General features: G+C 59.7%; 1 protein-coding gene across 1 annotated transcript; it reads right to left on the reverse strand.

Annotated features, from left to right (window-relative positions):
• Positions 1 to 1,481: 1,481 nt before the first annotated feature.
• PALM (paralemmin) lies at positions 1,482 to 27,848 on the reverse strand. Its single transcript, XM_068537449.1, is given in 10 exon segments — positions 1,482 to 3,602; positions 6,894 to 7,025; positions 9,492 to 9,551; positions 10,965 to 10,986; positions 12,643 to 12,805; positions 14,371 to 14,501; positions 14,700 to 14,780; positions 15,273 to 15,324; positions 27,476 to 27,768; positions 27,771 to 27,848. Coding segments are annotated over 10 exon segments (1,542 nt in total). The 3' UTR covers positions 1,482 to 3,072.
• Positions 27,849 to 27,856: the final 8 nt, after the last annotated feature.

Raw genomic sequence — 27,856 nt, forward strand, 5'->3', positions numbered from 1 at the left:
CTCCCAGGCCCCACCTGGGCTCAAGAAACAAAGTCCAGAGGAGGAGAAAGACGACACCACAGAGTGGAGGGCAGGCACCACGCCCACGGTGCACGGCCCCTCGGCCCCCAGGGGCCCCCAGCCCACAAAGTTGCAGCCAGAACTCACCCAGAAACCTTCCAGCTGCCGTCTGGCTTTCCCATCACCTCTCAGCATAGCTCAGAGAGGGGCTGTCCCTTGCCCGGGGTCACATGACTGGTCCACGAACCAGAGGTGGGGGTTCAAGTCCAAACCCCCACTGTGCCACCTGGCTTAACCCACCCTTTGGGGCCATTTCCCCAGAGAGTTCCTTTCTGGGACCAGCCCAGCTTCCTAGTCTCTGGGGGTGGTTCAGCTGGGCCTGGGTTCAAATCCCCCTTAACCACTCTGAGCCTCTGTTTCCTCCTCCGGGAAATGGGACATCACAGGGCTGGGAGATGCCCCCAGCCCACTTCTACATAAAGGGCCAAATGAGGACATAGAGGCGCCAGAAAGCATTGGGATGGGCAGGGCCCGGGCCCCACTGACAGAGGTAGGCACGGAGGCTTGAGAAGGGTGGTGGGTGTCCCAGGTGCTCGGCTGTCCTCACTGATTCTTGGTCGAGGTGCAGAGGACCTGCCAGAGCCATGGGAGCCCAGTGTCTGCGGGAAAGTCAGGCCACTGGGCACAGTGGTCAGTCTATGGGGGAGGGGACACAGTGGATGGGGCTTCCGTTCCCCGGGCTAGGGCTCTGTCCTGACCTGCCCCTTGGCTGACTGTGGGACCCCCTCTGAACCTCAGTGTCTTCTTCCATCCAATGGGCCCCCAGCTCCGAATCTGGCAGGGCTGCTCATGGGGGGAAAGGGCAGAGACTGGGTCATCCAGCATGTTGGGGGGCACTATGAAGGTGAGGACTCACTCTCCTGCTCCCAGACTGGGGTGGCCTCCCCCTCAGGGTTCACACAGCCCACTATACAGGTGGGCAAACCAAGGCCCAGAGGGAGCAGCCACTCCTCCCACCCAGATCACATAGTGAGATAGAAGCAGGGGTGGCAGCCCGCATAAATGCTTCCTCCCCGTGTCCCCACCCATTTCCCGGGGACTGACTTCTCGGCAGAGCTTAGGGGTGTCTGTCCCCCGGGGGCTGTGAGCCCAGCAAGGGGCAGCCTCACAGCCAAAGGATGGAGTGGACCAGGTGTGGAACCCAAGGGCTCCACGGGAAACAGAAAGGAAGGCCTGCCACCGGAAGCTGCCCCCTTACCTCCAGGCCTTACCTGCCCAGGTGCAGCTCAGATGCCCACAGGTGCAGGTGGGGACCCCACCAACTCCCTCACCCACAGCACTGGGGTGAGTCTGAGGGCTGCGCGGGCCGCAGACGGGAGAAACCAGCTCCCTGGGCTCTGTGAGCCTTACACCGGTGGCGCCCCACCCCCTGGCCTGGCTGTACCCTCCCCACGCAGGTGAAATCCAAGAACTCCAGGCCCTGGGGCTGTTCACACTGTTTATTTGCGTCTCTGGGAAAGTCAAGAACATTGGGGCCTCATCACACATCGAAAGCAGAGCGGGCAGCAAGGGCACTTCAGCGGAGGCTCACAGCTCGAGGACTCAGGTGGACTCGAGGAGTAAGGGGGGGGGGGTTCCATGGCCACTGCACAGGGTCACCTCAGAGAGGGCCTCTCATCCCAGCCACCCGGGGGCAGAGCCGAGACGGTGACCCAGGCTGCGGTCCAGGGCGGCCCCTGCACCCACCCTGCTGAGGTGGGGGACGGCCTGGGCCCTGGGCACCAGGCTGCAGGCCCCTAGGGGAGGGGCCGAGATGGGGCCTGGTCATCCACAGCCCACACGAGAGGGCCTGTGAGCATGTGCACTAACGTGCCTCTGGGGACGAGTGTGGCTGCAACCAGGGAGATGTGTGTGTACATCTAGGTGTCAGCTGCCCCCAGGTGGGGAGCCCCTCACCCCTCACCCCTTCCAGTGAGAGGGGGGCAAGCGCCCATCAGGCTGGGCAGCAAATGGGGGTCTCCAGCTGCAACCCAGGGGAAGCTCCCTGTCCCAGGTGGTGTGCCCCCCTCCACTGCCCAGAATGAGCCAAGCCCAGCAGAGCTGGCGGTGGGCCTGATCTCTGGGGTATGGGTGTGGAGACCCAGGACCCTGGTCCAAGCAGGCTGGAGAAAGGGCCAGGCCAGGGGCAGTCCCCCAGGGTCCCTGAATTAGCACCAGGAGGAAGGAGGGCCCAGAGGGGGTGGGAGCTCAGGACATAAAGGGGCTCACGTGGCCCTGCCTTGTGCAGGAGGCAGCTCGAAGACCCCCGGCCCAGCCCGGCCAGAAGACAGCACAGCGGTCACGCCCCTCCTGAGTGGGTGGCATATCCTCAGGGCTCCCCCTTCCCAGGTTGCATCGTCCACTGGCTGCGCCCACATAGAGCATTGGGGGGAGGGGCACATCAGGCTGGGGTGTCCAGCGGGGCCCCGTACTCCATTCCAAGACCTCGAGCTTGGGCTCCCCAAAGAGGCACAGCCTCACCCTAACTGCCCGAGGTCTGGACCCAGCGCCTTGGCCAGGGAACCCCCCCTTCCAGAGGCCGAGTGGAGACAGAGCGGGCCCCCAGAACCCCTGGCTCCCGGGACCCCTCTCCGGCAGGGTGTCCCCTCAGGGACCTCATTGGAGGTGGCAGGAAGGCACAGGCAGGAGGCCCAGAGGGAGGTGGGCTGGCCTGGGGCTGCTTTGAGGCTCCAGGTCACACCAGCCAGGACCGCTGTGGGCAAGAGCCGCACCTGTGGAGCTGCCGTGACATGGGGGGGCCCTCGTTTGGGGAGAAGCGGGTGTGTCCGTGTCTCTCCTACCAGGCATGGGTACACGGCTCAGTGGTTTAGGGTGTGTGGGGGGGGGGGGTGACGGGAGGGGGGAACCCCTGTCCCTCTCTTCCCGGTGAAAGAAAACTCAGAAGGAACGTGTGAAAACACGGCATGTCCTGGCCCCGTGACTGTGGGTGGAGGGTGGACGGGCGCCAGGAGGGCCGGGCCGTGTGGGTGTCTGGTATGGAGGGTGGGGCCGGGGTCTGGGGGGCCGGGTGGGTCACATGATGGAGCAGCATTTACAGCGCTGCTTCTTCACGTCGAGGTCCTGGGGGTCGCTGGCAGGGGCCTCGAGCCCCACCTGGTTCTCTTCCCTGGAGCCCTCGGTGGCAGGGGGCTCAGCCGCACTGCCGTTGGGCGGGGCAGGCTCCTTGGGCTCGGCCGCGTCCTCGATGACCACCAGCTCTGCGGTGATGGTGTCCTGCAAGCCCAGCACCTTCTGGGTCTCGGCCTCATCCTCCACATTCTGGTAGCCCATGAAGATCATGGTGACTGGGGGCTCCTGGCCCGGCTGGATGCCGGGAGGGCCTGACGTGGCCTCGCCGGGCTGGGCCTGAACTCCAGTGATCTCCCGCCTGGACGGCGTGGTCCGGACGGCCTCCTCCGACGGCCCCCGGGGCTCTGCTGACCCGGCCACAGACCCTGCCTCGCTCAGCGTGACCTCGTCCGCCTTGTGGATGAGTTCGTCCACCTCAGAGGAGCTCAGCGGGTGAATCCCATTCTCCGCCGTGCCGTCCACGGCGTGGACCACTGGCATGGGGGGAGAGAGAGAGAGTGAGCTGGTTCCCAGACAGGAGGGGAGGCCTGGCAAGGCTAAGAGCCATCTCTAGGCTAAAGGGGAATCATAAACTAAATTACACCTTTAGAACCAATTGACAATGAAAGCTCCTATGGGAATCTGTGGGCACAGGCAAATTGGTGCACAGAGGAAAACTTATAGGCACAAAAGCATGTGTTAGAAACCAAGAAAGAATAAATGAATTGGGATTTTATTGTCTCGCAGTTTGAAGCATTTCCATATTCCCCAGTCAACTTGCTCCCAGGTGATTACCTTGCAAAGTAGGTCTGTTTTTTTCCATTGCAAAGACGGAGAAAATGGAGTTCAGAGAAGGGAAGTTAACCAGCCCAAGGTCACACAGCTGGCTGCGGCTGGACCCTGCTCTTTCTCCCAGTCTAGGCATTCCTTTCATGAGGATTTGCAGGGATTCTGATTTCCTCCTTCCTTGAGCTCATGTGGATGATCTTGAATTAAAGTTTAGTTCATTCACCCATCTTTCTTGTTTTCTAGTAAATGCCCCAAAGGCTATACATTTTCCTCTGAGTTCTGTTTCGGCTGTAGTTCATGGATTACATTATGTCATTCTGTTTCAAGTGTAAATATCTTATAATTTCCATTTTGATTGATTGCCTCTTTAAGCCAAGATTCATTCAGAAGAGTGTTTTTAAATTTGGGGGAGTGGGGGACTGTGGTCCAGGAAAACAAGAGTGTAAGATACAACCCTGTTAACAGGACATGGTCACTTTCTGAAAATGCTCCACCCTTGTTTGAAAAGAATGTGTATTCTCCATTGGGTAGAGTTTTATATGTGCAGTCAAGCTTGGTAAGTGTATTTTCCAATCTCTCAAGCTTTTGTCATCCGTGTCCCTCTGATGTGTCATTTTCTAACCTGTGTTACAGTCTCTAAGGACCGGACTTCAGCACCCGGGAGGAGTCCCAGCTGTGGTCTGACGCCAGCCCCAGATCACAGCCCTTCTAGAAACACAGCTGCTTAGCACGGAGGGAGGGACACACTGGACACCCCAGGGACTCGCCTCCTCCCGGGCCAAGGGTCAGGGTTGGCCAGTTTCTGGCTTCTGGCCAGAAGGAAAGTGCTTTCCACTCTCAGTTTCCAAATCCCTGGGGAGGGGCGTCCATGCATCAAGGCCTTGCAGTGACTTTGGGCTGGAGGCACAGAGGGTGGGGTGTGCCCAGGTCACACAGACCCAAGCTAGGTATTTCCCACTGGCCACTGCCCCAAGGTAGGAATCCGAGCCCTTGGCTGCCATGGAAATGGATCACCTTCCCATTGCTAAGCAACCAGAGTCCAGTCTGGCGGGTCCTGAATCCCCAGGGCTTGGGCCAGGCAGGGCTCAGTGGCCAAGGTGAGGACCTTCTGTGAGCACAGACATCTCTGCCCCTTGGCCCTGTGCGGTCTCATCCTTGTCCAGGAAATGGGGCAGCTGGTACATGCCCAGAACCACAAAGCTCGTGAGAACTGGAGCTGGGATTCCACTTGAGTCGATGCCCCCAAATTACAGCAGAGCTGGGCTGTGACAAGACCCCTTTAATAGCATCCTGGATGTCCCAGAGGCCTGAACCTCTAAGAACACGAGGCTTTGGGAATCAAAACCACAGTGAGATACCACTTCATACCCACGAGGACGGCAATAATGACAATTTAAAAATGGTCAATAATAAGGGTTGTTGAGGATGTAGAGAAATTGGAACCCTAATGCACAGCTGGTGGGAAAGTAAAATGGTGCAGCCACTGTGGAAAACACCCCAGCAGTTCCTCAAATGGTTAAACCTAGAGTCCCCACATGACCCAGCAATTCCACGCCTAGGTATCACCCAAGAGAAGTGAAAACATATGCCCACACAAAAACTTGTATAGCATAAAACCAAAAGGTGGAAACATTCCAAACGTCCATCAACTGATGACTGGATAAACAAAATGGGGTCCATCCATACGCTGGAATATTACTCGGTCATAAAATATAAACATGGATGAACCCTGAAAACGTGATGCTCAATAAGAGAAGCCAGACACAAAAGGCCACACAGTGTGTGATTCCATAGATGGGAAACGTCCAGAACAGGCAAATCCATAGATGGAGAGTGGATTTGTGGTTGTCATGGTGGGGATGGGGCAGGGATGGGGTTTCTATTTGGGGAACAGAAATGTTCTGGAATCAGCTAGCGAGGGTGTACAACATGGTGAATATTCCAAAACCCACTGAGTTGTACACTGAATTGTATGGGTGTCCTGCATCCTCTGTCTCCAAATTCCATATTCTCATGAGGGCAGCATTTACAGACTCACTAATGGACCCTGAGGCTGAGCTGTGCTAATTTTATACTTGACTCAAGGGATCAGCTCTGGGGACCCCATGTCCTGAAGAAAGCAAATGTTTGCCTTGACTTCAAATGTACTTTTAACATCTTCTTAAAATGTTATCTTTACTAAGGTAGGTTTGCTTCTATTCCTGGCATCATAGCAAACGTTGCCCCAAATTTCCCCTCCCCAATCAGGTCATGCCGAAAATGAACAAAAGTTTAAATGCCAAGGTGTTTATGAGATGGCTGTCTAAATTCTGACAGATTTCACAGTTTAAAGGAAAGTTTTCCTTAGTTAAAAAAAAAAAAAAAAGTAAATTTTACGTTCTGTCAATTATATATAGAGAGAGGCAGGCACTCAGGAGCTTTTGCGTAAGGCTGCCCTCTCCTGCCGTTCCCAGCTTCCTTGTGGGTATTTCCCACAGCCTGCTCCCCTCCCAGCCGCTAGAGGGAACCCTAAAAACCAAACCAGATCTCAGCGCCGTGGCCCCTGCCACCTCCACCAAGGCTCACCATCCCCCACACACTCCGTATCAGCCACATGGGCTCCTCTCGATTCCCCAGCCCAGCAAACTCCAGCCCACCTCAGGGCCTTTGCACATGCTGTGTCCTCACCAGGCGCGCTGCTCCCCCACGCCCACTGTGCACCTTCTCACCTCCTCTGCCCCCTCCCCGCACTGCTGGACCCTCACTCGGCCCCCTCTGCATCTCTGGGGTTTTTTTTGTAGCCTTTATTACACTAGTAATTATTTAAATGAGTTATCTGTGAAATCGGGGTTGAAGGGCTGGGCCCTCTGGCTGGCCCAGGACAGCAGGCGCCACTCAGGATTCGCCTCCCCAGTCCAGCCTGGCACTGGCCACGCCTCCAGGTGGGTTCTTGGATGGAGGGAGGACTGGGTCGCAGGCTCTGCGGGGCAGTGGCGGGGCGGGGGAGGGGCGCGTACCTTTGGTCTCGTCCTCGTAGACCTTGATGCCCTGAGGGAGGCGCTCCCGGGGGAGCACGGTGGTGCTGGACAGCACCCGGGTCTCCCCCGTCACCTTGTCCTTCTCCACCGTGATCTCCACCGAGTACATGGCTGGCACGAGAGGCACGGGTCATGCCGCGGCCCACCTGCCCATGTGCCCCCCGCCGGGCTGCAGCCAAGCCAGGGAGGGGAGCCGGCAGCGCAGAGCCAAGCAGCGGGTGCCCTCGACGCGGCCCCCCCCCCCCAGCTCAGCATCCTTCCCTAGCTCCCCAGTCCCGTGGACGAGGGGTCTGAATTCGTGTGCTCGGGATCCGAGGACACCCTGGCCACCCCGCCCCGTCTGCAAAGCCTTGAACTGTCCCAGTGACTCAAAGGCGTCCCTGGCCCACTCCAGCCAGGACTGGAACGCGGGTGAGCAAGCTCGCGCCCCCCAGTGTTCTGGATTGCCGTGTTCTCGGTGTTGCACGTCTAAGTCGACTACTGATATATCGATATTCTCATCTGCTCCACTGTGTAGAGGGGATGATTCCCTCTGGAAATGAATGCAGTCACAACCCGTTAAGGCCATCGCTCAACAGCCAGCATCTGCCCCCGTTCTGCAGACATCGTCTGCCTGGGGTCCCCAGCCCTCCTCTATGGAGGGTCCCACATCACCACGGCCAAGACCCCTCCCGACCTGCTCCTCCCGGGTCTTCCCATTTCTCACTAGGACACCTCCGTTCTCCCTCCTCCCTCTCTCACCACTCCCACACCCCCTCCTCGGTCCATCTGCAAATTCCCAGGTGCTGCCTTCAGGACTCCCAGAAACCGCCCACTGCTCGTGCATCCGCAGCCCCTGCCGGCGGAGGGGGGGGGGGGGAGCTGCATCCGCCCGCACTATTCCTCACCACCTCCACCCCACCATTCCCCAGCCCTCCCCCATCTCCCCACTGTCCCCCACAGCATGCCCCCACCGTCCTCCTGGACCGTCTGCCCCATTTCCCCCTTCATCCCCCCACCACCCTTCCCCCTCCCCCCACCCCTACCATTTCCCCCCACCATCCCTCGCCATCATCCCCCCATCCCCCACACAATAACCCGCCATCCTCCACCATTTACGCCCCCCAACCCCGCCCGGACCCCCGCCGTCCCCTCCGCCGTGTCTCCCGCCGCCGCCCGCGGCCTGTTCTCCCCGAAGCCGCCAGGGGGCGCCTGTGAGAACCCAGCGGGGCGCGTCCCTGCTCTGCCAGCCGCCCTGGGGGCTCCCACGCCACCCCCCACCCCCACCCCCACCCCCACCCCTGGCCCTGCACGGTCTGACCCGCCCCGTCCCCTCCTCGCCCTCATCTCCTCTCCCTCCCCGCCTCACTCATGCTGCTCCAACCAGCACTGGCCTCCCCGCAGTCCCTCCCACCCGCCAGGCGCAGTGCTGTCCCAGGGCCTTTGCACTGGCGGTGCCCCCTCCTGGTGTGACCTCCGCCCCACCTGCATGCCCCGTCCCCTCACTTCGAGTCCTTGTTCAAATGTCACCTCCTAAGTTAGGCCTCCCCTGAGCCCTTTAATTCAAATTGTCCCCTCTCCAGCTCCCCGTGCTCTGCCGTATCCTCTCTGTAAGTTAACCATACAGGCTCTCACTCCCATCAGAACCCCTGCTCTCCTGGCTGCGTCTCTCCTGCCTGGCTCACAGCAGGTGCTCAGCGAGCACTGTAGAATGAGTAAGTGGGTAAAGGATGCTCTGTAACCCCACATCCCTCTGAAGCCTGACATCCCACCATCAGACATACAGTTGGGCAGGTTGTGCACTGCTCAAGGTCACCGGCTGGGGGCCTCTGGCTTTGCGCTTGGGCAGGGCTGCTCTAACTGGCACGGGGGCCCTGAAGGCACCCCCCCTTCTGTCGGCCGCCCCCAGTGTCGTCACGCCCTGGTCTTCACTGCGCCCCTTGGTTCTGTGCCTCCAAACTAACTTCGGGGACAGCAGCAACAAGGTTCTGCCGTTCATCGTGACTTCCGGTCACTCTTGGGACTGGGTTTGTGCTGGGTCCTGGGCACGAGGTCACTACAATCCCCCCGCAACCCGGTGCCAGCCGTCACGTGATCAAGCAGGGATGTGAACCTGACCTTGTAGAGCACTGAGCACTAATTCTGACTCTGCCCTGATTGGTTACTTCCAGGGACAGGGTGCTCACTCCCTCTCCCAAGGTGGCCCGAGGATGATGAAGGAGGGAAGGTTTGCAGTGAGCGTGCGAGCCTGTGCCCGCCTCCCCACTCCCGGGCCCCAGGAGCGAGCGGCGAGGTTGGGGGATGGAAGCCAGGAGGGGCGTCAGGTTAGAAACGCCATGCGAGGGGGCCCATCTTCTCGGGGAAGCTGAGCTGGCTTGTGACGGACGTGCCAAAGCAGAGGGGGCGCCCGGCCCCACCCAGGCTCAGAGCTGCAGCCTTGGTCCAGCCGCCCCCCCATAACCACAGCCCCCACCAGGTACTGCTGAGGGCGCATCTGCATCCAAGCTGGCCCCTTGACCTGGCCCCCCAGGCCCCCCAGGGCTGATACTCAGCCCAGGACAGTGGCTGGACATGGGTCTGAGCCTGGGGCCAACCCACCTGCCTTCATCATGGTGGAGCCATCAACCGTCCTCAGGGGGGTGTTGGAGATTCGCTTCTCTGCTCGGGGGGCAAAGGGGAGAGAGAGAGACAGATTCAGATGAGAAAACACACAGATTTCCCCCCCCCCCAAGACATGTGGACACCCCCCAGATACATGGACTCCCCCCAGGCACGTGAACACTCTCAGGCATGTGGAGACACCCCCAGACACTTAGACCGCCCTCCCACACACTCGCCCAGATACCTGGATCCTCCCCCTAACACGTGCATGCACCTGGACCCCTCCGCACACGTGTGCGTGCCCAGAACCCCCGAACACACATGGAATCGCTCCCCCAAAAGAAAACACACTTCAGCCCCACAGTCCGTTGCCCATCTCTTGACCCAAATGATTTTCACAAAATCCCTGAGAGGCCTGCACGGATTTATTTTTTTAATTATTAATTTTTAATTCCACAGTAAGACAAGGAGACATTCTCTCCTCATGAATAATTAACTCATGACAAATCAGGCCAAAGACACTTCTGGCTACCACCTCCAATCCTGGCTGGTGGCGCTCTTTCCATGCTTTACACACAGAAATAGAGACATTCAATATATATTTTAAAATATAACATGTTAAAGAAATTTAATATACTTAGTAATATAGTTAATAAACTGTTACAGCTAACTGTATATATTTAAATGTCATGTGTACGTGTGAAGTGTTTGTAAATGTGTACACTATATACCTGTAGTAAATCTGGGGGCCAGAGTTCAAACTTTGGGCTTTTTTCTTTGTTTCCTGGACGGCAGTCCTCCGCATCTGTGTGTGTGGGACCCTTGTCTTTTTATTTTATTTTACATTTTATTTTATTTTATTTTTTTTAAGGCCGTGCCACGCAGCTTGCAGGATCTTAGTTCCCTGACCAGGGACTGAACCCGGGCTCCATCAGTGAAAGTGCCGAGTCCTAACCACTGGACCGCTAGGGAAGTCGCAGGACCCTTGTCCTTTTAAGTAGTGCACTATCTCCAGGACAGCCAGGACCTTGATGTCTCAGCCCCACCAATCCCGTTTTACAGATGCGAAAAGTGAAGCCCGCCCACCTGCCCTGGAGCCCAGAGCAAGTGGGTGTGGAACAGGGGCAGGGCCGGCCAAGGCCAGGCACCCCGTGGGGACAGGATGGACCCACCACAGGGCTAAGACCTCAGCCAGACACGCCCCGGCAAAGCCAGCTTCCTCACCTGTAACACAGGTGCTGCAGCAGCCCCACCCAGGGATGTTGTGAAAATTCGATGAAATGATATTAAGGGGCACCGGGCCGGCTCAAAGTCGGGGCTCCCTGAGAACAATGACAATGCGAGTCATTGTGCTATTATTTTTACTTTTTAGCAACAATAGCACCTTAAAGTCACCCTCCCCTGCCTGCCATTCCGCATCTGGCCAGCAGAGGGCGCCGGGGCCCGGCCTGCCCCTTCCCGAAGACGTACCTTTGGGCGTGCCCACCGGGGCCTGCAAGAAAGAACGGAGAGGTCAGGGGTGCCGGCGCCCCCTCCCACATGACCAGGGTCCCACCCGCCGAGGCCAGAGCCTGGGGAGGGCCTGGCTGAGCGGTGACCCCATCAGAGGGGCTGTCTCCTCCTGGACCGATCCCCCACCCTGCCCTAGCCTGTGACAGCCAGAAAGGTCCCAGCCTGCTCAGAAGCCTCCTGGGGCTCCCAGAGCTCCAAGAACAAAGTCCAACCCTTCCTGGTGAGCCCCAGGGCTTGTGCCGGCGGAGACCTACCTACCGGCCTCTCCTGCCTCCTCCCATCCCTGGCCAGCCTCCCTGGCCTCCTCGCTGTTCCATGAGCCGTGTCCCTCCGCTTCGAAGGCCCTTCCCAGATTTCCACTTGGCGGGCTGCTCGCTCAGCCCCCTGACCACCCAACCTACAGGTGGCGCCCCACCCCCATCCTGGACTGTCCCTCAGGTTACCATGTTACTTACCTAGCCAGGAGGTGGGCAGCGTGAGGGCAGAGACCACTCCAGCACGCAGTCTGTGCTCAATCAACCTCACGGAAAGCCCCCTCTCCACTTGAGTCCGAGCCTGGAGAACTCCTACTCAACTTTCAAAACCCATCTCTGGGAAGCCTGCCCAGCCCTCCCATGAATCAGACACCTCACTGGGGACTCCACAGCACTCCATGCTCCCCCACAATAGGTCCGACCACCTTCCTGTGTTTGCAGTTGCCTGATCATGCCCATCTGCCCACTCAGCAACAGCTCAGGGAGGCCAGGGCCTGGGTCTACATCCTCTTGGTCTGCCTCAACCAAGCCTTGGGAAGCAGTGAGGGCAGGTCTGTAGGCTCCAGACTGAAGTTATCAGAGCAGCAGCTGGAGAAGGACTGGGGCACACAGCAGGGATGTCTCCCCAGCTGCAGCTCATCTGGGGTGGGGGTAACAAGGGTGGATGGGGGGAGAGGAGGCGTGTCCCACAGCCCCGAGTCCTGAAGACAACAAAGGTTGTTGGGAGACTTCTGCATTTGCCTTAACATACTGTGGCAACCACGAGCTCGGGGTCCAGAGTTCCAGGGTCTGGTTTCACCTGAACCTGGTTGGACGTCACACCCTAGAATCAATGGCTGAGCCCAGTGAAGACCACTCCTCAGCTGTGCGGCCTTGAGCCAGTCTCTCAAACCCTCTGGGCCTCAGTCTTTTATTTTTTTATTTTATTTTTTTTGGCTGCACCACGTGGCATGCGGGATTTTAGTTCCCTGACCAGGGATCGAACCCGTGCCCCCTGCAGTGGAAGCGCTGCACTGGACCGCCAGGGAATTCCCTGGGCCTCAGTCTTTGTCTTCCATCTAATGGGGACGCTGCTCGCACCTGAAAGGGCTGTTGTGGGGATTAGGCAGCTGATGCCTGCTGTGCTCATGAACGTGAGAAGGATGACAAGCAGGGAAAGACCCTTTACCCGTGAAACACCGGTTTTCCACTGACTCACTGACCCCCCATGATGCCCCTGCACGGCGGGGAAACCGAGGCCCAGGGAGGCAAAGCAAAGCATGCAGGTCACACAGCTGGGAAGTGGCCAGGCTGGGATTTGGATGCGCCACTGGCCACAGCCCTGGAGGTGGTGAGGGCGTCTGGATCTGGGCCAGCAGGGCGGTGCCCCGGGAACCTCTTACCTGCTGAGAATTCAGCACAGCCTCGGCCCTCTGGTCCTCCTGGGCGGGGCGTGGGGCCGGGGCAGGGGCGGGGGTGCGGGCAGGGCTCGGGGCTGCCGGGCTCTCCTTGGCAGCGGCCGGCAGCGCATCCGCATTCTCCAGCTCCTCGATCTCCTGCTCCAGCCTGGGGAGGGTGCACGAGGTGACCACCCTGCCGGGCACTTACGGTGCCCAGCACGGCCCGGCATGGCCCAGGAGGGCTTCCTTAACTTGGATGTTTTCTAACGACCCTGAGAGGTGTTCTTCCCGTGCATAGGAGGGGAAATGGAGGCCTGGAGCAGTGCCAGCAGGCCGCAGAGCGGGGACCCGAACCCAGGGGCCGGCCGGTCCCCGGATCCCTGCACCGCCCGTGCCACTGGTTACTCCTCTCTTTGCTTCCAACAGACTCTCCTTTTTTCCACTCAAATACATTTATTTTTACAGGAATCTTCATCTCTCCAGGAAAACTGGAAAAACCATGTCACTTTCCAAGTATTAGAAAATAATGGTGCACATAAACCCAGTAAAAACAAGACAGGCATATTCAATCCTGCCTGAAGAGTCACCTGCCTGAGCCTTTGGGCTGCAGACGTTAAAGGCACTCAGCACCCGGGGACACGTTCTCCTTGAAGACTCAGGACAGACCGCGGGTGAGTCTGCAGCCCCCTAACAAAGTGAGTCCAGGTTGGCAGGCTGGACACAGCTGGGGTCAGCCTGGAGGGCTTCCGGGAGGAGGTGTCCAGTGGGGACACTGAGCGGGCAAAATGCAGGTGATGGAACCACCTGAGGAGTGGGTTGCCCTGGCAGGAAGAAAACCAAGGCCCCCGAAAGCCAGCCACACAGTGGGGCTCAAGGGGAGGCCCTCCCCTGGCACAGGGCTGTACCCAGCAGGGTGGGAGGAGCAGGAGCCCACCTGGCCCAGCCCCCGGTGGCCGGTGATTCCCATCGACCTTCCATCCCACCCGCAAGTGCCTTCGGCCTGCTCAGTCCCTACCATCTCTCCCGGGCCCATTTCAGCCCCGCCTCCATCTGGGCACACAGGTCACAGGTGGGAAAACTGAGGCCTGGGGAGGGGAATCCCAGCCAATACTCTCCCACTTTCTTCCAAATCAAACACATCCAGACAGGATCCCGAGGTCCCCACAGCGGGGCCTGCCTCAGCGTCTGCTGGCTGGCGGGCTGGCCCATGCCTCTAGGGCCTTCCCTGGCCCAGCGGACACTGGAATTTTGGCCACTGGAATTTTGGCCGTCACTTCCCTCCGCCTGACCCCGCTGCCCCGGGAGCTGAGCCTGGGCCTCCCGCCCGCCTGCCCGGAAACTCCTCCGGGCCTTTTGTCCCAGCCCAGGGCGATGGTCACTTTCCCCGGCCTGCCCCCTCCCCCGGCTTCCTGCAGGCCCAGCTGCGGTGCCTCCAAGGCTCCAACAGCGCCGGGAAGAGCCAGCTGGGCTGGCGCCAGGAAGCCCCCGGGGAGTCCGCATCTCCCACGCTCAGAGACGCACCATCGCCCTGCCTCCGCGCGCCTCTCACACTTGCCCGCTGCGGGGTGGGGAGGAGGAGGGGTCACACGGGCAGCACCCCCCCTCCCCGAGCCTGGGCGGGAGGCTCCACCCCCAGCGCCCCCTCCCCCCAGGCACAGGGGCCCGCGGGTGGATCCCACTCCTCGGGCCTCTCACCTAGCCCCCCCCCGCGGCTGCCGCGGCCCCACCCACCTGGAGATGGATTCCTCCAGCAGCCGCGCCTTTTGCTCGTCTTCCTGCATCTGTCTCCTCAAGTCCTCATCCCCCTCCGAGGCTGAGGACGGCGTCCCCGCCAGCAGCCAGCGTTCCCGCAGCGCCTTGGACTGGGACAGTGGGGACCAAGGTCAAAGTCAGGGTCGGGGCTGGGGTCAGGTGGAGGTGGGGGTCAGGGTCAGGTTGGGGTCTGAGTCAGGACTGGGATCAGGGTTGGGGTCACCTCAGCCTTCCTGCCCCCCTGCTCCGGCCGAGGCCGGGGTCCCTGGACGCTGCCGCCCCCTCCCTGGCCGAGGCTCCGCCCGCACCTTCAGGTGCTGCAGCTGCCGCCGGTCGTCCTCCAGCTGCCGGCGCCTGTTCTCGATCTCCGCCTGCCTCCGCCGCTTCTCCTGCCGGACGGACCACGCGGTCAGGACGGGCGTGGGGCGCGGAGACCCCACAAATGCCCAGGCTTTGCCCACACGGATCCCGCTTTTTCTGTAAATGGCACCCCACTGGCCCCCCCACCTATGCCCCAGCCTGTACCTGCCCCCCTCCTGTCCCCCTCCACCTCCCCCCAGCTTGTCCCCCCCACCTTCCCCCCCCCTGGCCTTGGCATAAGGTTGAGGTCCTACCACATGCCAGCTCGGTCTCCCCCCCTGCAGGTGGGCTGCCCAGGGGCTCTGAGAGGGCTCTCGGCCTAAGAGTCCACATTCTGAGGACTAAGGGGATCTCGACATTTTCATTTTGTGGGGAAGTGCCAGCAGGCACTCAAGTTTCCCACTCCATGCTGGGGTTCTGCGTCCTGGAGCCCCAGGCTGGTGTGGGGAGCCCCTGAGACCCCAGGTCCTCCCAGCCTCTCCCCACTGGCCACACCATCCTCGGGACCAGGAAAAACTCACTGCAATGGCCTGGAGCCGCTCCTGCTGGGACGTGGTCTCTGCCGCCAGGACCCTGGGGGGACAGAAAAGGTCAAGTGAGGGAGGGGGTCCACCCCAGCCCTGCTTTCGGCAGATCCAGTTACAATCCCCATCCTGTGTCTTCCTGCTGGGTGAGCCAGAGTTTCCCATCCGCGGAGTGGGGCCATTCCCCGCCCCCTTCAGAGGCACCAGCCTCCTCTCCCTGCAGCCTTTTTTTTTTTTTTTTTTTTAAGTCTTTATTGAATTTGTTACAATAATGCTTCTGTTTTATGTTTTGGTTTTTTGGCCAGGAGGCATGTGGGATCTTACTTCCCCAACCAGGGATGGAACCCTCACCCCCTGCATCGTGTTGACTTAAAAAAATATATATGCACAACGTGAGAGTTGCGACTTAAGTTTTATTTGGGGCAAAATAAGGACTGCAGCCCGGGAGACAGTGCTTCAGATAACTCTGAGAAACGGCTCCGAGGAGGCGAGGGGGGAGCCAGGACATATAGGAGTTTTACAACAAAGGGCAGGTAGTTGGGAATGTCAAAAGATTATAGTTAATTACAGAAAACCAGGACTTCCCTGGTGACACAGTGGTTAAGAACCCACCTGCCAATGCAGGGGTCACGGGTTCAAGCCCTAGTCCAGGAAGATCCCACATGCCGCGGAGCAACTTAGCCTGTGCACCACAACTACTGAGCCTGCGCTCCAGAGCCCGCAAGCCAGAACTACTGAGCCCGCGCACCTAGAGCGCGCGCACCGCAACGAAGAGTAGCCCCCGCTCACGCAACTAGAGAAAGCCTGCGCGCAGCAACGAAGACCCAACCCAGCCAAAAATAAATTAATTTAAAAAAAACCTATATGTCATAAAATAACCTTTAAAAAAATAAAAAATAAAGAAAACCAGATATCTCAAGTTAAGGAATTTAGCGCTTTTCCATGTATGGGAAGATGCAAGAGTCTGGGCTCACTGAAATCATGCCTTTGATATGCACCTCAGCTATCTGGGGCCAGTATCCTGACACATCCTGAGTTTCCTCAGGGCTCACTGCAGGGAATGGCTGCAGTCTGATGGCTGCTAGATGGCAGGTATTCTTTTTAGCCCTCAGTTTCCTGAGGGCTCACCGGCTCACGTTAGAGGGTGGCAATCATTGATGACTGTGACATCCTTTGTTTATTGATATGGCAGGAAATATTCCATTTATAAATATTCCACTTATCAATTGGAAGAGGGAGTCCCAACCACCGGACCACCAGGGAAGTCCCCTCCAAGCAGCCTTATTCCCACACTAATTCTCCCAACAAACCCTCCTGCCACCCCTCGGGGTAGGGCGAAGGGACAGGAGGAGTGAGGCCCAGTCTAGAGACCTAGGAAGGGCTTGAGAAGGAGAAGGCATTGAAGCTGGGCTTCTGAGGATGCATACGAGTTCCCTGGGAATCAAAGCCTGGAGAAGAGTGTCTCAGGAAGAGCTGTATCACCTTTCTGCCTAGACGGAGAGCCTGACCAAGACCGCCCCCTCCTCAGCCTCAGCATTCTCCAACCCTGGGAGGGACACTTGGGGGAGGAAGGACCCTGGAGCCCCACCCCACAACCCTTGGCTGGCAAAGTCCTCGAAGCTGTCCTGGGATTCCTGGTGCTTCTCACACTCGCCTCGCCTGGAGTCTCCCAGGACCCCAAAGGCCCAGAGAGAGCTGTGAGCCTCCCAAGAACACACAGCAAAAAAAGTAGCAAAGCTGAAATTCAACCCCAGCCTCCCTTCTCATCCCATCCATGTTTTGTTTGTTTGATTTTTTGCCGCGCCACACAGCTCGCGGGATCTTAGTTCCCTGACCATGCATTGAACCTGGACCCTGGCAGTGAAAGCGCTGAGTCCTAACCACCGGACCACCAGGGAATTGCCCCATCCATGTTTTCTGAGAGCCCACCCAGTGCAGTTGTAGCCTTAAACTGGTATGCAGTAGGAGCTGGATAAATGTCAGTGTTGCCAGGTGCTCTTAAAGGGACAGGACTTCATGCTGTTGAGGATCTGGGGCCTTCTGTGGGGGCACGGGGCCAGCAGGAGGCCCAGGACCTGGAGGATGAGTCATCCCTGCCCCTCCTCCCTGCTGTCCTGCATCCCCCCTCCCCACCTGGTGGGGGAAGAGGAGCTTTCAGAACCTGACACCTCCCTTCCCAGTCTCCGGTCTGGAAGCTGCACACAGTAGGTGCAGTGAAATGCTCGGACCACTGAAGCCCAGAACATCCTCTACAACGGGCCTCAGAATAACCTCACGCTTCCAGGGCCGCTGTGACAATGCAAAAGGGGGCGGGGGGCGGAGGGTCTCGAGCCCAAGCGGGGGGCTTTGGGACCGTCTGCCTCAAATCCCCAATGACCACAGGGCCACTCTTGGAGGCACCGACGGGAGGCCCCGTCTCATGGGGGAGGGCCTGGCGGGCACGAAGGGGTTCTGAGCAGTGGGAGCCACAACCCCCCCACCTGTCCCCCCATTTGCCCCGAGCCCCTTATCTTCACGGGCACTGAAATTACAGACCGTGCTTTGGGCCCCGCCCACTCCTTGGCCTTGTATCAGGGCCACCCCGAGGCCTCCACAGACCCTGTGGGTCTGGGCCTCGGTTTCTCCATCTGCACACCCCAGCTCCGGACGCTCCTGTATGTCCCCCGCCCCCTGCGGCTCGGAAGGGAAACAGGCCCCAAGTCGCAGAGCGCTCGGGGTCTACCCCGACCCAAGCCCCCGCCCCCGCCCCCCCAGGCGGCTGCCCGGTGGACATCCATCCCAGGCTGCAGTGCCCAGCTGCCCGCCCCACTCGGGGTTTGGTGGTTTCCTGGCCTTGCTGAGACCGGTGAAGTCATCGGGCTCCCACGCCCCAGCCAGGTGACCCCACCCAGCTCCTCCCTCCCGAGGCGGCACCTTCTCCCCTCCCAGGGGCCCAGCAGCACCAGCTGCACCCTCTGCAGCTTCCCCCGTCCTTCCTCAGGGAGGCTGGGTTCAGCTGGGTGGAGTTCAAGAAAGGCTTGATCCAGCTATCTGGCTCAGATGCCCTTCCTGAAGGGCCAGACCAGCTGGATTTCTGGGTCTGCCTCTTCACCCTGTGTGATGCCGGCAGGGTGCCACCCCCTGAGCTCCCCACACAGGCCTGTTTCCTCAATTCTTGCAGAGGCCACACTTCCCACCCCAGCCCAGGCCTCCACCATCACCTGCCACCGCCCTGTCCCCTGACAGCCCACAGCCAGAGGCAGATTCTCCAAACGAGAATCCAAACCAGTAGCTCTCCTGCTCTCAACTCCCCCAGGCTCCCACCACCCTTTGCAAAACACCACAAGGCCCAGCCCGCACCCAATTCCCTGCCCTGGCGCCCTCCACTCTCCCTCCTGCTCACTCTGTTCCAGCCACCAGGACCTGCTGGCTGTGCCTGCCCTGCACCAAGTTCATCCCTACCTCAGGGCCTTTGCACTTGATGATCCCTCTGCCTGCTATACTCTTCCCATAGCTGGAAACTGAGGCCCACAGAGGGCGAGTCACTTGCCCAAAGTCACACAGCTAGGAAGTGAGAGCTGGGATTCGAAATACAACTGCCCAGCTCCAGGCCACACCACAGGGCTTCCCCTTTCCTAGCCCCAGAGCGGCCTCCAGGGACCCACTCAAGCAGGAGGCAGAGTTGGGGGAGGGGGCATAGCAGCTGAGACCCCAGTGCAAATAGGGCCATGTCGGGCAGAGGGACCAAGCCGCCTAATGCCAGGTCCCCACCCTGACAGGCAGGTGGCCATTCAGGCCAGACACAGGGACACAGGGATGGCTGTGAGGCCAGCTCTCCAGGCTGGAGACAAGGCGGGCAGTGTCCTCGCTAGGGCGGCCAGTCCCTGCCGGGCCAAGCCAGGGCAGGGGAAGGTCAGGCGGGCACACTAAGAAGAGGCAGTGGACCAGGCAGAGAATTTCTATCCCTCCCCATCCGCCTGGCTGTCTCAGCCCAGACAGCCCGAGGGACGCAGGCTGTGAGCCCCACTCAGGTGCCCTTCCCCAGGCCTGGGGGCGCCAGAGCCGCCCCGGGCGCGGCCGCCGCCTCGGGTGATGGATGGCGGGGCCCACGGGAGGCGGTCGCCCTGGCAACCGCGCCATCCCCATGGCAACGCGGAGGCCTGCAGGCGCGCGGGGGTGGGCCCGGCGCCAAGCATCTCCCGGCCCCAGCCCAGCGCTGGGGGGCTGAGGGGCTTCTGGCCTTGGGCGTCAGGGCCTGCCTAAACAGGGTGGGACTTGGATGGGTAACAGGGTCTACCCAACCCCTGCTGCAGGGGGGAGGGCTCCCCGTTCTGATTTTAGGGGCATCTGCCCAGGGAGGGGCTTCTACCCGGGAAGGGTCTGAACCCGCCCTCGGCATGAGGCAGCCAAGGTCAAGCGAAGATAATACTCAGCATTATAAATCCGAAAAATAAAACAAAATAGGACGATGGAACCCTAATAAAACAGCAATACAATAGGAACACCTTCCCCAGCGCTGACCATCTTCCGCGGGCGGGTCTCAGCCCCACTTTACAGATGGGGAAACTGAGTATGGGGAGGAGCGGGGTCTGTACACATTTGCTAAGCGTCCCATCTCCTGAAGATCCTGTGAGGCACGTGGGATAATTATGGCTGTTTTATCAATGAATGGACTAAAGCATCTAAATGGTGAAGTGGGGACCTGGACCCAGGCGGGGTCGGGCACACGGAGCGCAGGGTCTCCCTGAGGTCTGGCGGCGGTAGGGGTGGTCAGTGGGATGGTTGAGATGCTCACTTGGGCTCAGTGAGGGAAGCAGAGGCCAGATTACAAAAGATTCTACGAGCTGGGGGCAGAAGCTGAGTTTTGGCTAAAACGCCATGTGGAGGGTTTAGAGCAGCATGGCGGCTGCCTCCGCTGGCTGTGTGACCCGGGGCAAGTCACGAGCGTCTCTGAGCCTCCACTGGCTCCTCTGGGCGATGGGCCACAGCTCGCAGCTGCTGGTGGAGGGACATGCCCTCCGTCAGGACGCCCACCATCAGCGCGCGCAGGTGTCTGGTCCTTGCGCGATTATTTTTATGGCGCATGGAGAAAATTCTGGGCTCGAGCAGCGTTGTGGGCGGCTCAGGACTCGGCGAGGGCGTCGGCTGGGAGCGAGTGAGATTTTTCTGCTCCAGGAGATGAGCTAATGAGACCCAAACCCAGCGAGCCAGGCAGAGGCCTCAGCTTTGCGGGCGTTTATTTTTTAAAGGCCCAGAGAGGTTACACAACCGGCTCAAGGTCACCCAGCGGGCAGGAGGGACCTGGGCGGGAGGTGGGAGGCCGGTGTGTGTGTGTGTGTGTGGGTCACACTTGTCTTTCCAGAGCCCACTCCTGGGCAGCTCCAGCGGGAATGAGGGGGTCCCAGCCCAGGCAGGCGAGGAGCCCAGCGCTGGAACATTCCTGTGCTGATTGAAAGGAAACAGCTGACAACGACCTTGGCCACAGGTGGGGGGGTTGGGGGGAGGCAGAGTCACGCGGTGCCAGGGGTGGGGGGTGAGAGGGAACCCAGCGGCCCCTTCCCCCATTGGGTGGGGGATGGAGTGGGGGGAGGCTGGTTCCCAGCCCCAGCCTGAGTTCCTCCTAAGGGCCAGCACCTTCCTCGCTCCAGACCCTCCCGCAGTCCTGTCACCCCGAGTGAACCTCAGCCTCTCAGCACGCAGTTCAAGCCCCTGTGTTTGTCCCTCACCCTTCCCCAGTTCCCTGCCTTCCCCTTTCTCTCCTCCACCTCCAATCTCAGCTCAAACGCAGCTGCCTCTTTCAGGAAGACTTCCTAGGTCTCTCCCCTCATCAGGAAGGAATTCCCCTTCTCGAAGCCCCTCGGCACTCAGCACAGGTGGGCCCCCGGGACCACTGCTGTCATTGGTGAGGTGAACAGCCCATGAGGCATGGTCTTTCTAGAAGCTTCAAGGCAGAAAGACATCTACACCCCCATGGTGGAGACCAAGGCCAGAGCAGGTCCCAGACCCAGGGGGGCAAATCTGTTGCCTATTAACCTGGGATGGGATGGGGAGGGGGGAGCTGGACCCTGCCCTGGGCCCTCACAACAGGATGGGGCAGCAGGGAATGAATGCGGGCCCTTCTCTGGCTTCAGGCAAATCCAGCGGCAGAGACCAGCCCCAAAGACCCAAGGTCCCTCCCACCCTCACTCCGCTGCTCCCACCACCTCAAAAATTCCAGGCGCGATCCCACCTCAGGGCCTTTGCACTGACCGTGTCCCCGGGCCTGGGGCACTTCTCTGCCAGGTCTCCAAGGGGCTCACTGACTCCCTCGGGCCTGTCTTCAGATGTCACCTCCTCACAGGCCTCCTCTGACCCTAATTAACCCCAGCACCTCCCAACACCGCCCCCCAGCCCTCACCATCAGGAAACACCTAATCATTTAACTTATTTTGTTGATTTCTCCACAATGACAGTGACTGTCTCTTTTGTCCCTGGCGTGTCCCCAGCAGTTGGTACACAAGTACTCAATAAATGTCCACTGGGCCAGCGCATCAATTAGGGTCCTTCCATTTCCAGTGGAGGCCCCCACCTAGGGGTTCCCCACCCTTGTCACACTCCTGCCACCCCCGGGGACCATCTGTCCTGTGATCACTTCCTTTTTTTAAAGAAACTCACTGTCACATCTTACATTTATCTAAAGCAGGACCTGGGCGCCTCACATCCAAGAAAGGACAGAGGACAGGCCCCAACCACCTCGGACGTGACTTACAAATTAACATATAAAGCGACCCAAATGCCCATCAACGGATGATGGATAAACACAATGTGGCCCCTCCACACATGGGAGCATCACTCAGCCCTGAAAACGGGTGAAGCCCCGACACTCGCTACCACGTGGATGGACCCTGAGAACACGATGCTCAGTGAGAGAAGCCAGACACAGAAGGACAGACAGTGTGTGATTCCATTGATGGGAAACGTCCAGAACAGGCAGATCCACAGACACAGAGTGGATTCGTGGTTGTCAGGGGCTGGGGAGGGGGTGGGGAGTGACTGCTGATGGGGATGGGGTTTTCTGGGGGTGATGGAACATTCTGGAATTAGAAGTGATGGCTGTACAACTCTGTGAATGTACTGAAAAACACTGAATTGTACACTTTAAATAGGTGGATTGTGTGGTGTGTGAATGATATCTCAAAAAAGCTGGTAAGAATAAAAATATACATAGATACAGCAGAAATGCTGGCCCTCTCACCAAGGGCCTTGCTGGGGCCAGAGCTGGGGTCCTGCCCACCCCACGGGGCATTGTAAGGCCCTGCCAGCCATACCCTGAGGCTCTCCAGGGTCAGAAGGATCTGAACACAAACTGACCTGGTCATCACCTGCCCGCTCCCTGACAAGTGTTACTAGAAGCCTCCCGCCAAGCCAGCTGCCCTCCCCCCACCACCCAGGCTGGGCTCCCAGGCCTGCCCTCACTCTGGTCCTCATGTGTCTTGCCCACCACGGGGCCTGGCTTGGGCTTCGCCTCCCAATACCTGGCCCAGTCCGGACTGTTCCAGTGATGGAATCTGACTTGCCCTGAGTTTCTGCTTCAAACCCGTCAGGCAGGAAACAGATAGCACAGCCCAGTTCTCCACTCCTCAGACACCATGACCTCCACCCAGCCATCTCGTGCTGCATGGAGACCCCTCTGAAGCATGGCCAGGGTGCACTCTAGCCTCCCAGCACATACAGGGGCTGGGCCATCTTGCCCTGACCAGGCCACCGTCCCTGTAGGCAGCTCTGACCACCACAAAGTTCTGAAGCCAGTCTACGCCGACCCAGACATCAGGTCCTGCCACCCCCTCCCCGGCTCTGGCTTTTCTCCCCAAGCTGCTCCCACTGTCCCTGTCCAGGCTGAGTCCTGACTTGCTTCTCCCTGCTCTGGCCCCTCTGCTGCCAGAGCTTCTTTCTGGTGCCTGGGTAAGAACCTCACTCCTCCCCTGCTCAGATACCATCCATGGCTCCTTGTGGCTCCCCAGCTGGGCACTGTAGGCCCAGGAGGACCTAGCCCCAAGAGCACAAACCAAAGAACACTGCCTTCTCCCAAGGCACGTTCCCACCTCTGGTCCTTTGCACAGACCAGTCTCTCCACCAGGAACAACCTTCTGCCTGCCTGGGTAAGCCCTTAAATATATTTTTCAGAAAAGGTCCATGACAGAATGGACAGGAAACCTTCCTCACACCTCAGAGAAGACCCTCCATGGGCTCCTCCAGACCCAGACCCCTCTGATCCTGCACAGGGCTAGGGTGATCAGCAGGGAGTGTTTCTTAAATGAACAGATGAGGAAATTCCCTTGTGGGACAGTGGTGAGGACTCGGCCCTTTCACTGCCGGGCCCCAGGTTTGATCCCTGGTCGAGGAACTAAGATCCTGCAAGCTGCACGTTGTGGCCAAAACCAAACAAACAAAAACCCAAAACAGATGACAGGCTTCCTGGGTAGAGATAGGATGGAGAGAATAGGGTCCCAGACTTGGAAAAAGGTGATGTGATACTCTTTAAGAAAATCAACCCATTTTCCTGCATCAAAAACCTGAAGCCCTTGGGGCTTCCCTGGTGGCGCAGTGGTTGAGAATCTTGGGGCTTCCTTGGTGGCGCAGTGGTTGAGAATCTGCCTGCCAATGCAGGGGACACGGGTTCGAGCCCTGGTCTGGGAAGATCCCACATGCCACGGAGCAACTAGGCCCGTGAGCCACAATTGCTGAGCCTGCGCGTCTGGAGCCTGTGCTCCGCAACAAGAGAGGCCGCGATAGTGAGAGGCCCGCGCACCGTGATGAAGAGTGGCCCCCACTTGCCACAACTACAGAAAGCCCTCGCACAGAAATGAAGACCCAACACAGCCATAAATAAATAAAAATAAATAAATAAAATTTAAAAAAAAAATACTGGCTTTGGTCCTGATGTGGGACCTTTAAAACAAAAAAAACAAGACAAAACAAAAAAACCTGAAGCCCTTTAACATGGGCCCTCCCCATGGGGCTGGGACAGAGCTGTAAGTGGTCCTTACAGGGCCCAATCCCTACAGCACCCACCCTCCCCTAGCTGCACCCCGCCCAGGAGGGGCCTGGGTGGGCTCGTGTCTCCATTCACCAGATGAGAAAAGTGAGGCCCAGAGAAGGGGGGTGGTAGGACCGAGGCCCCATGGGGGGTGAGAAACCCCCTCTCCATGCCCCACTGCCAAGTCAGCAGTCACAGAAGGGGTCCCTGGGGTGGATGCAAGGGCAGATGGCCCCAGGAGCCCAGACCACAACAAAGGCCACCTTCTGTGTAGCCCAGCCAGCCAACCAGGCTGAAAAGCCGATGTCAGGATACCCGGGAGCCCCCCAGCCCACAGCCCCTCGATACAGGAATGTGCAAAGACCCCCCTCCCCAGCCTTCCCTGGCACCTAAGAGGATGGCCCAGTAGCAAATGCCAACATCACCCCTTTCCGGCTGTGTGGCCTCAGGCATGTCGTGTCACCTCTCTGTGCCTCAGTTTCCCTACCTCACAGGGCTGCTATAAGGACCAAGTGCGTCCACGTGGACAAAGCACTCAGAACAGGGCCTGGTATACAGCAAGCGCTCAATGACTGTTAAGTAAATAAATCACAGCTGCACTTCTCAGACCACCTTCCCGCATTCCTGCCACCACCTCTAGTGTTAGCTGCTTGTCCCTTCCCTTCAAATCCACTCACTGTTTAAATCCAACCCCTTTGTTTTCAAAGGAAACAAAGTTACATCGTTACCCAGACTGAGAAAACCAGAAGCCACTGCCACACACATCAGAGTAAAAACATAAAAAAAAAAAAAAAAAAGATACGATGAAAATAAAAACTTGTTATTAAGTTCAATTATCACTGGATACTTCTGCCTTTTAACTGGTTCTGCTGCTCGTTAAAGGGAGACTCACAAGTGTGAAAGCAGCGTTAAGAACCCACTTAGCACCCAATTGAGACGTTCTGCTTGAAACTGTCCAGGCCTCAGGGTGGGCAGGGCTCTGGGAAGGTCCCGACCCAACTCTGCTCTCCGGGGTCCGAGCCTTCCCCTCACCCAGGAGAGGGGTTTGGACATCTGAGATGGCTGCTCCCAGCTAAAATATCTTTATTTTACCAGCCGGGGCCTGAGGGTCCCAGAGGCGCAGCACCTCACCCTCACCTGGGGCCACACAGCAAATCCTCCCCATAGCACGATGCACCCAGCTCCGGATCCCCCCACTCAGGCCCCACCCTTGTCCCACCTTCAGAGCACCACCCAGCGCCCACACCGCCTCGTAAGAATCCTTTCATTCTTAAGTTTATGAAAATTCGTTTAATCCTTAAATTAACGAAAGATTGTCAAAGTCGTAAATGTCTTTTTAAAAGAAACTTTCCAGCACCACCATAAACTGCCACCATCTCCCGTGATGGCAAAATCCATGGAAACGGAAGGAGGTGGACAATTACGTCCTAGCGGCTGCTGCCTCCATGCCTGGAGCCTGCTCTGCCCTCGTGGAGAAGGACGAGGAGCCTGGGCAGGTGTTCACGTAGGGCGGCACCAGATGGAGCCTCTCCCCACCCATCGTCACCCCGAGTGCTGGGGACAGGCGATCTCACACGGCTATTTAGGCGGTTAACGCCAAGTCCTGTCCCACGCCTGCACCCAGAAAAGCCAGTGTTCCGCCTATTGGGGGACCCACAGCACCATATCTGACCCATGACCAAGAAGGCCTGGGGGCAGGGCAGCAAGCACCCGGGGGCCCTCCGTGTGCTGTGTGACCGTGGGCCAGGGGCTGCCCCTCTCTGGGCCTCCATAACCTCATCGAGAATGAAAGGGGGGGCTGGAAAGGAAACAATGGGGTCCATCCGGAATATCTCACTCCTCTGCTCTGAGTGGGCGTTTCCTCCCTCTCCACCCCTCCTCCCCCAGGCAGCCCCCTCCCCGGGGCCACACCCTGCCTAGGGCCTGCTGTGGGCAGGCCCACAGGCTCCCCTTGGGCCCCAAGAGCAGATAAACAAGTGAGGGGAACGCAGCAGACTGGTCTGGGCCCCGGCTCCCCTGAGCCCCTGGCTGGGCTCCCGGGGCCGGCTGGGCCTTTGTCTGGGTTTTCAAAAGCAGAGGACATAGGGTGTCGCCTTCCTGGGAGGGGGGCGGGCAGGACGCTGCGGCTCCCACCCAGCTGAGGGTGTGGTGGGTCACGGGTGAATCCCTGGAGGAAAGTTGCAGGCTCAGAAAACACACCCAGTGGGAAGGGCAGAGGAGCCGGGCCGGGTGGGCTGGCTGGACCTCCATGTCCGGCCCCAGGCAGGGTGGGGACCTGGCCCACAGTGGGGCAGCTGCTGGCCCTGGGACAGGGTAGGTGGGCTGCGGGACACCAGACACCCCCTTCCCAGCCCCCTGCTCACGTAAACGCACCCCACAAACCCCCTGCATCCACCTGTGGGAGTGGGGGTGTGGGGGGATGCCCTGACGCCAGGAAGAGAGGACCTGCGTGGGAAGCGACCAGGCACACTCACTGGGCACCTGCTGGTGCAGGACCGGCTGCCCGGCAGCTCCTCATCCAAGCCCCCAGACCCAGGCTTCCCACCCCATTCGCACCCGGGCCAGCGGGCTCTTGGCTACATCATTTGGGGCCCCACCTCGGGGGACACTTTCCCCAGGAAGACATGAGACCCAAGCTCCCCTGTTGGAAAGCACCTGGACCTCTGGTCTCACACACATCCCAGACCCGGAAGCCTGGAGAAAAGCCCCCTACAAGCCGGGACTTCGGGCGGGTGGATCCCCGTCTTAGCAGGGGCTCCGGACAGCACTTGAGGCCCTTGGGGAGGGCAGCCAGGCGAGGGAGGACCGGCCGGTGCGCATCCAGGGTGCAGGGCACAGCGAGCTCAGGCTGGGGGTGGGGGAGTGAGCTCACGGCCGGCCGGGGCAGTGGGGAGGGATCGCCCCAAGTGGACGAGGGCCTGCCCCGGGGGCGCGGGCCGAGCGCGGGCGGAGACACAGCGCATCCCCTCCCCACCCGCGCGCGCGTCCCGGGCCGCCCCCAGCCGCTGCCGCCCGAGTCCTCAGGAACCCGTGGGCCGCCGGGGCCGAATCGTGGGGAGGCCTGGGGCGGGCACGGCCCAGTCCGAGTCCCTCCCGGGCTGAGCGGGGATCCCAGAAGCCCCGTGCCACCTCCCTGCCCGCGCGGTGGGGGCGGGAGTGGGGGCCTCAGCCTCCCCGGCGCCCCCGGCCCGAGCGCGCTACTCACTCCATCTCCCCGCCGAGGTCCGTGGGTCCGCGAGGCCGGGCGGCGGGGGCGCGCGGGGAGAGCCGGCGGGCCGGCGGGCTAAGGCCTGGCGGCCTGTGCAGAACGGCGCGGGGGCGGCGGCACCGGCGCGGGCATCGCCCCGCGCGCTGCTGTTTATTGTCCGCGCGGCGGCGGGCGCGGGGGGCGGGCTGGGCGCGCGCGCCGCCGCCGCCGCCGCCGCGTTTCGCTCGCGCCCCCTCCCGCCGGCTCCCGCCTCCCGCCGCCGCCCGCCTGCGCCTCCTGCCGGCCGCCGCCGCCGCCGCCGCCGCGCCCCGGTCGCCGGGCGCCATCCCGCCCGGCCCGCCGGAACCTCCGGCCGCTCCGACCCATTCATTCCATCTG

The sequence above is a fragment of the Eschrichtius robustus genome, chromosome 2 (assembly GCF_028021215.1).
Source record: "Eschrichtius robustus isolate mEscRob2 chromosome 2, mEscRob2.pri, whole genome shotgun sequence".
Lineage (NCBI taxonomy): Eukaryota > Metazoa > Chordata > Mammalia > Artiodactyla > Eschrichtiidae > Eschrichtius > Eschrichtius robustus.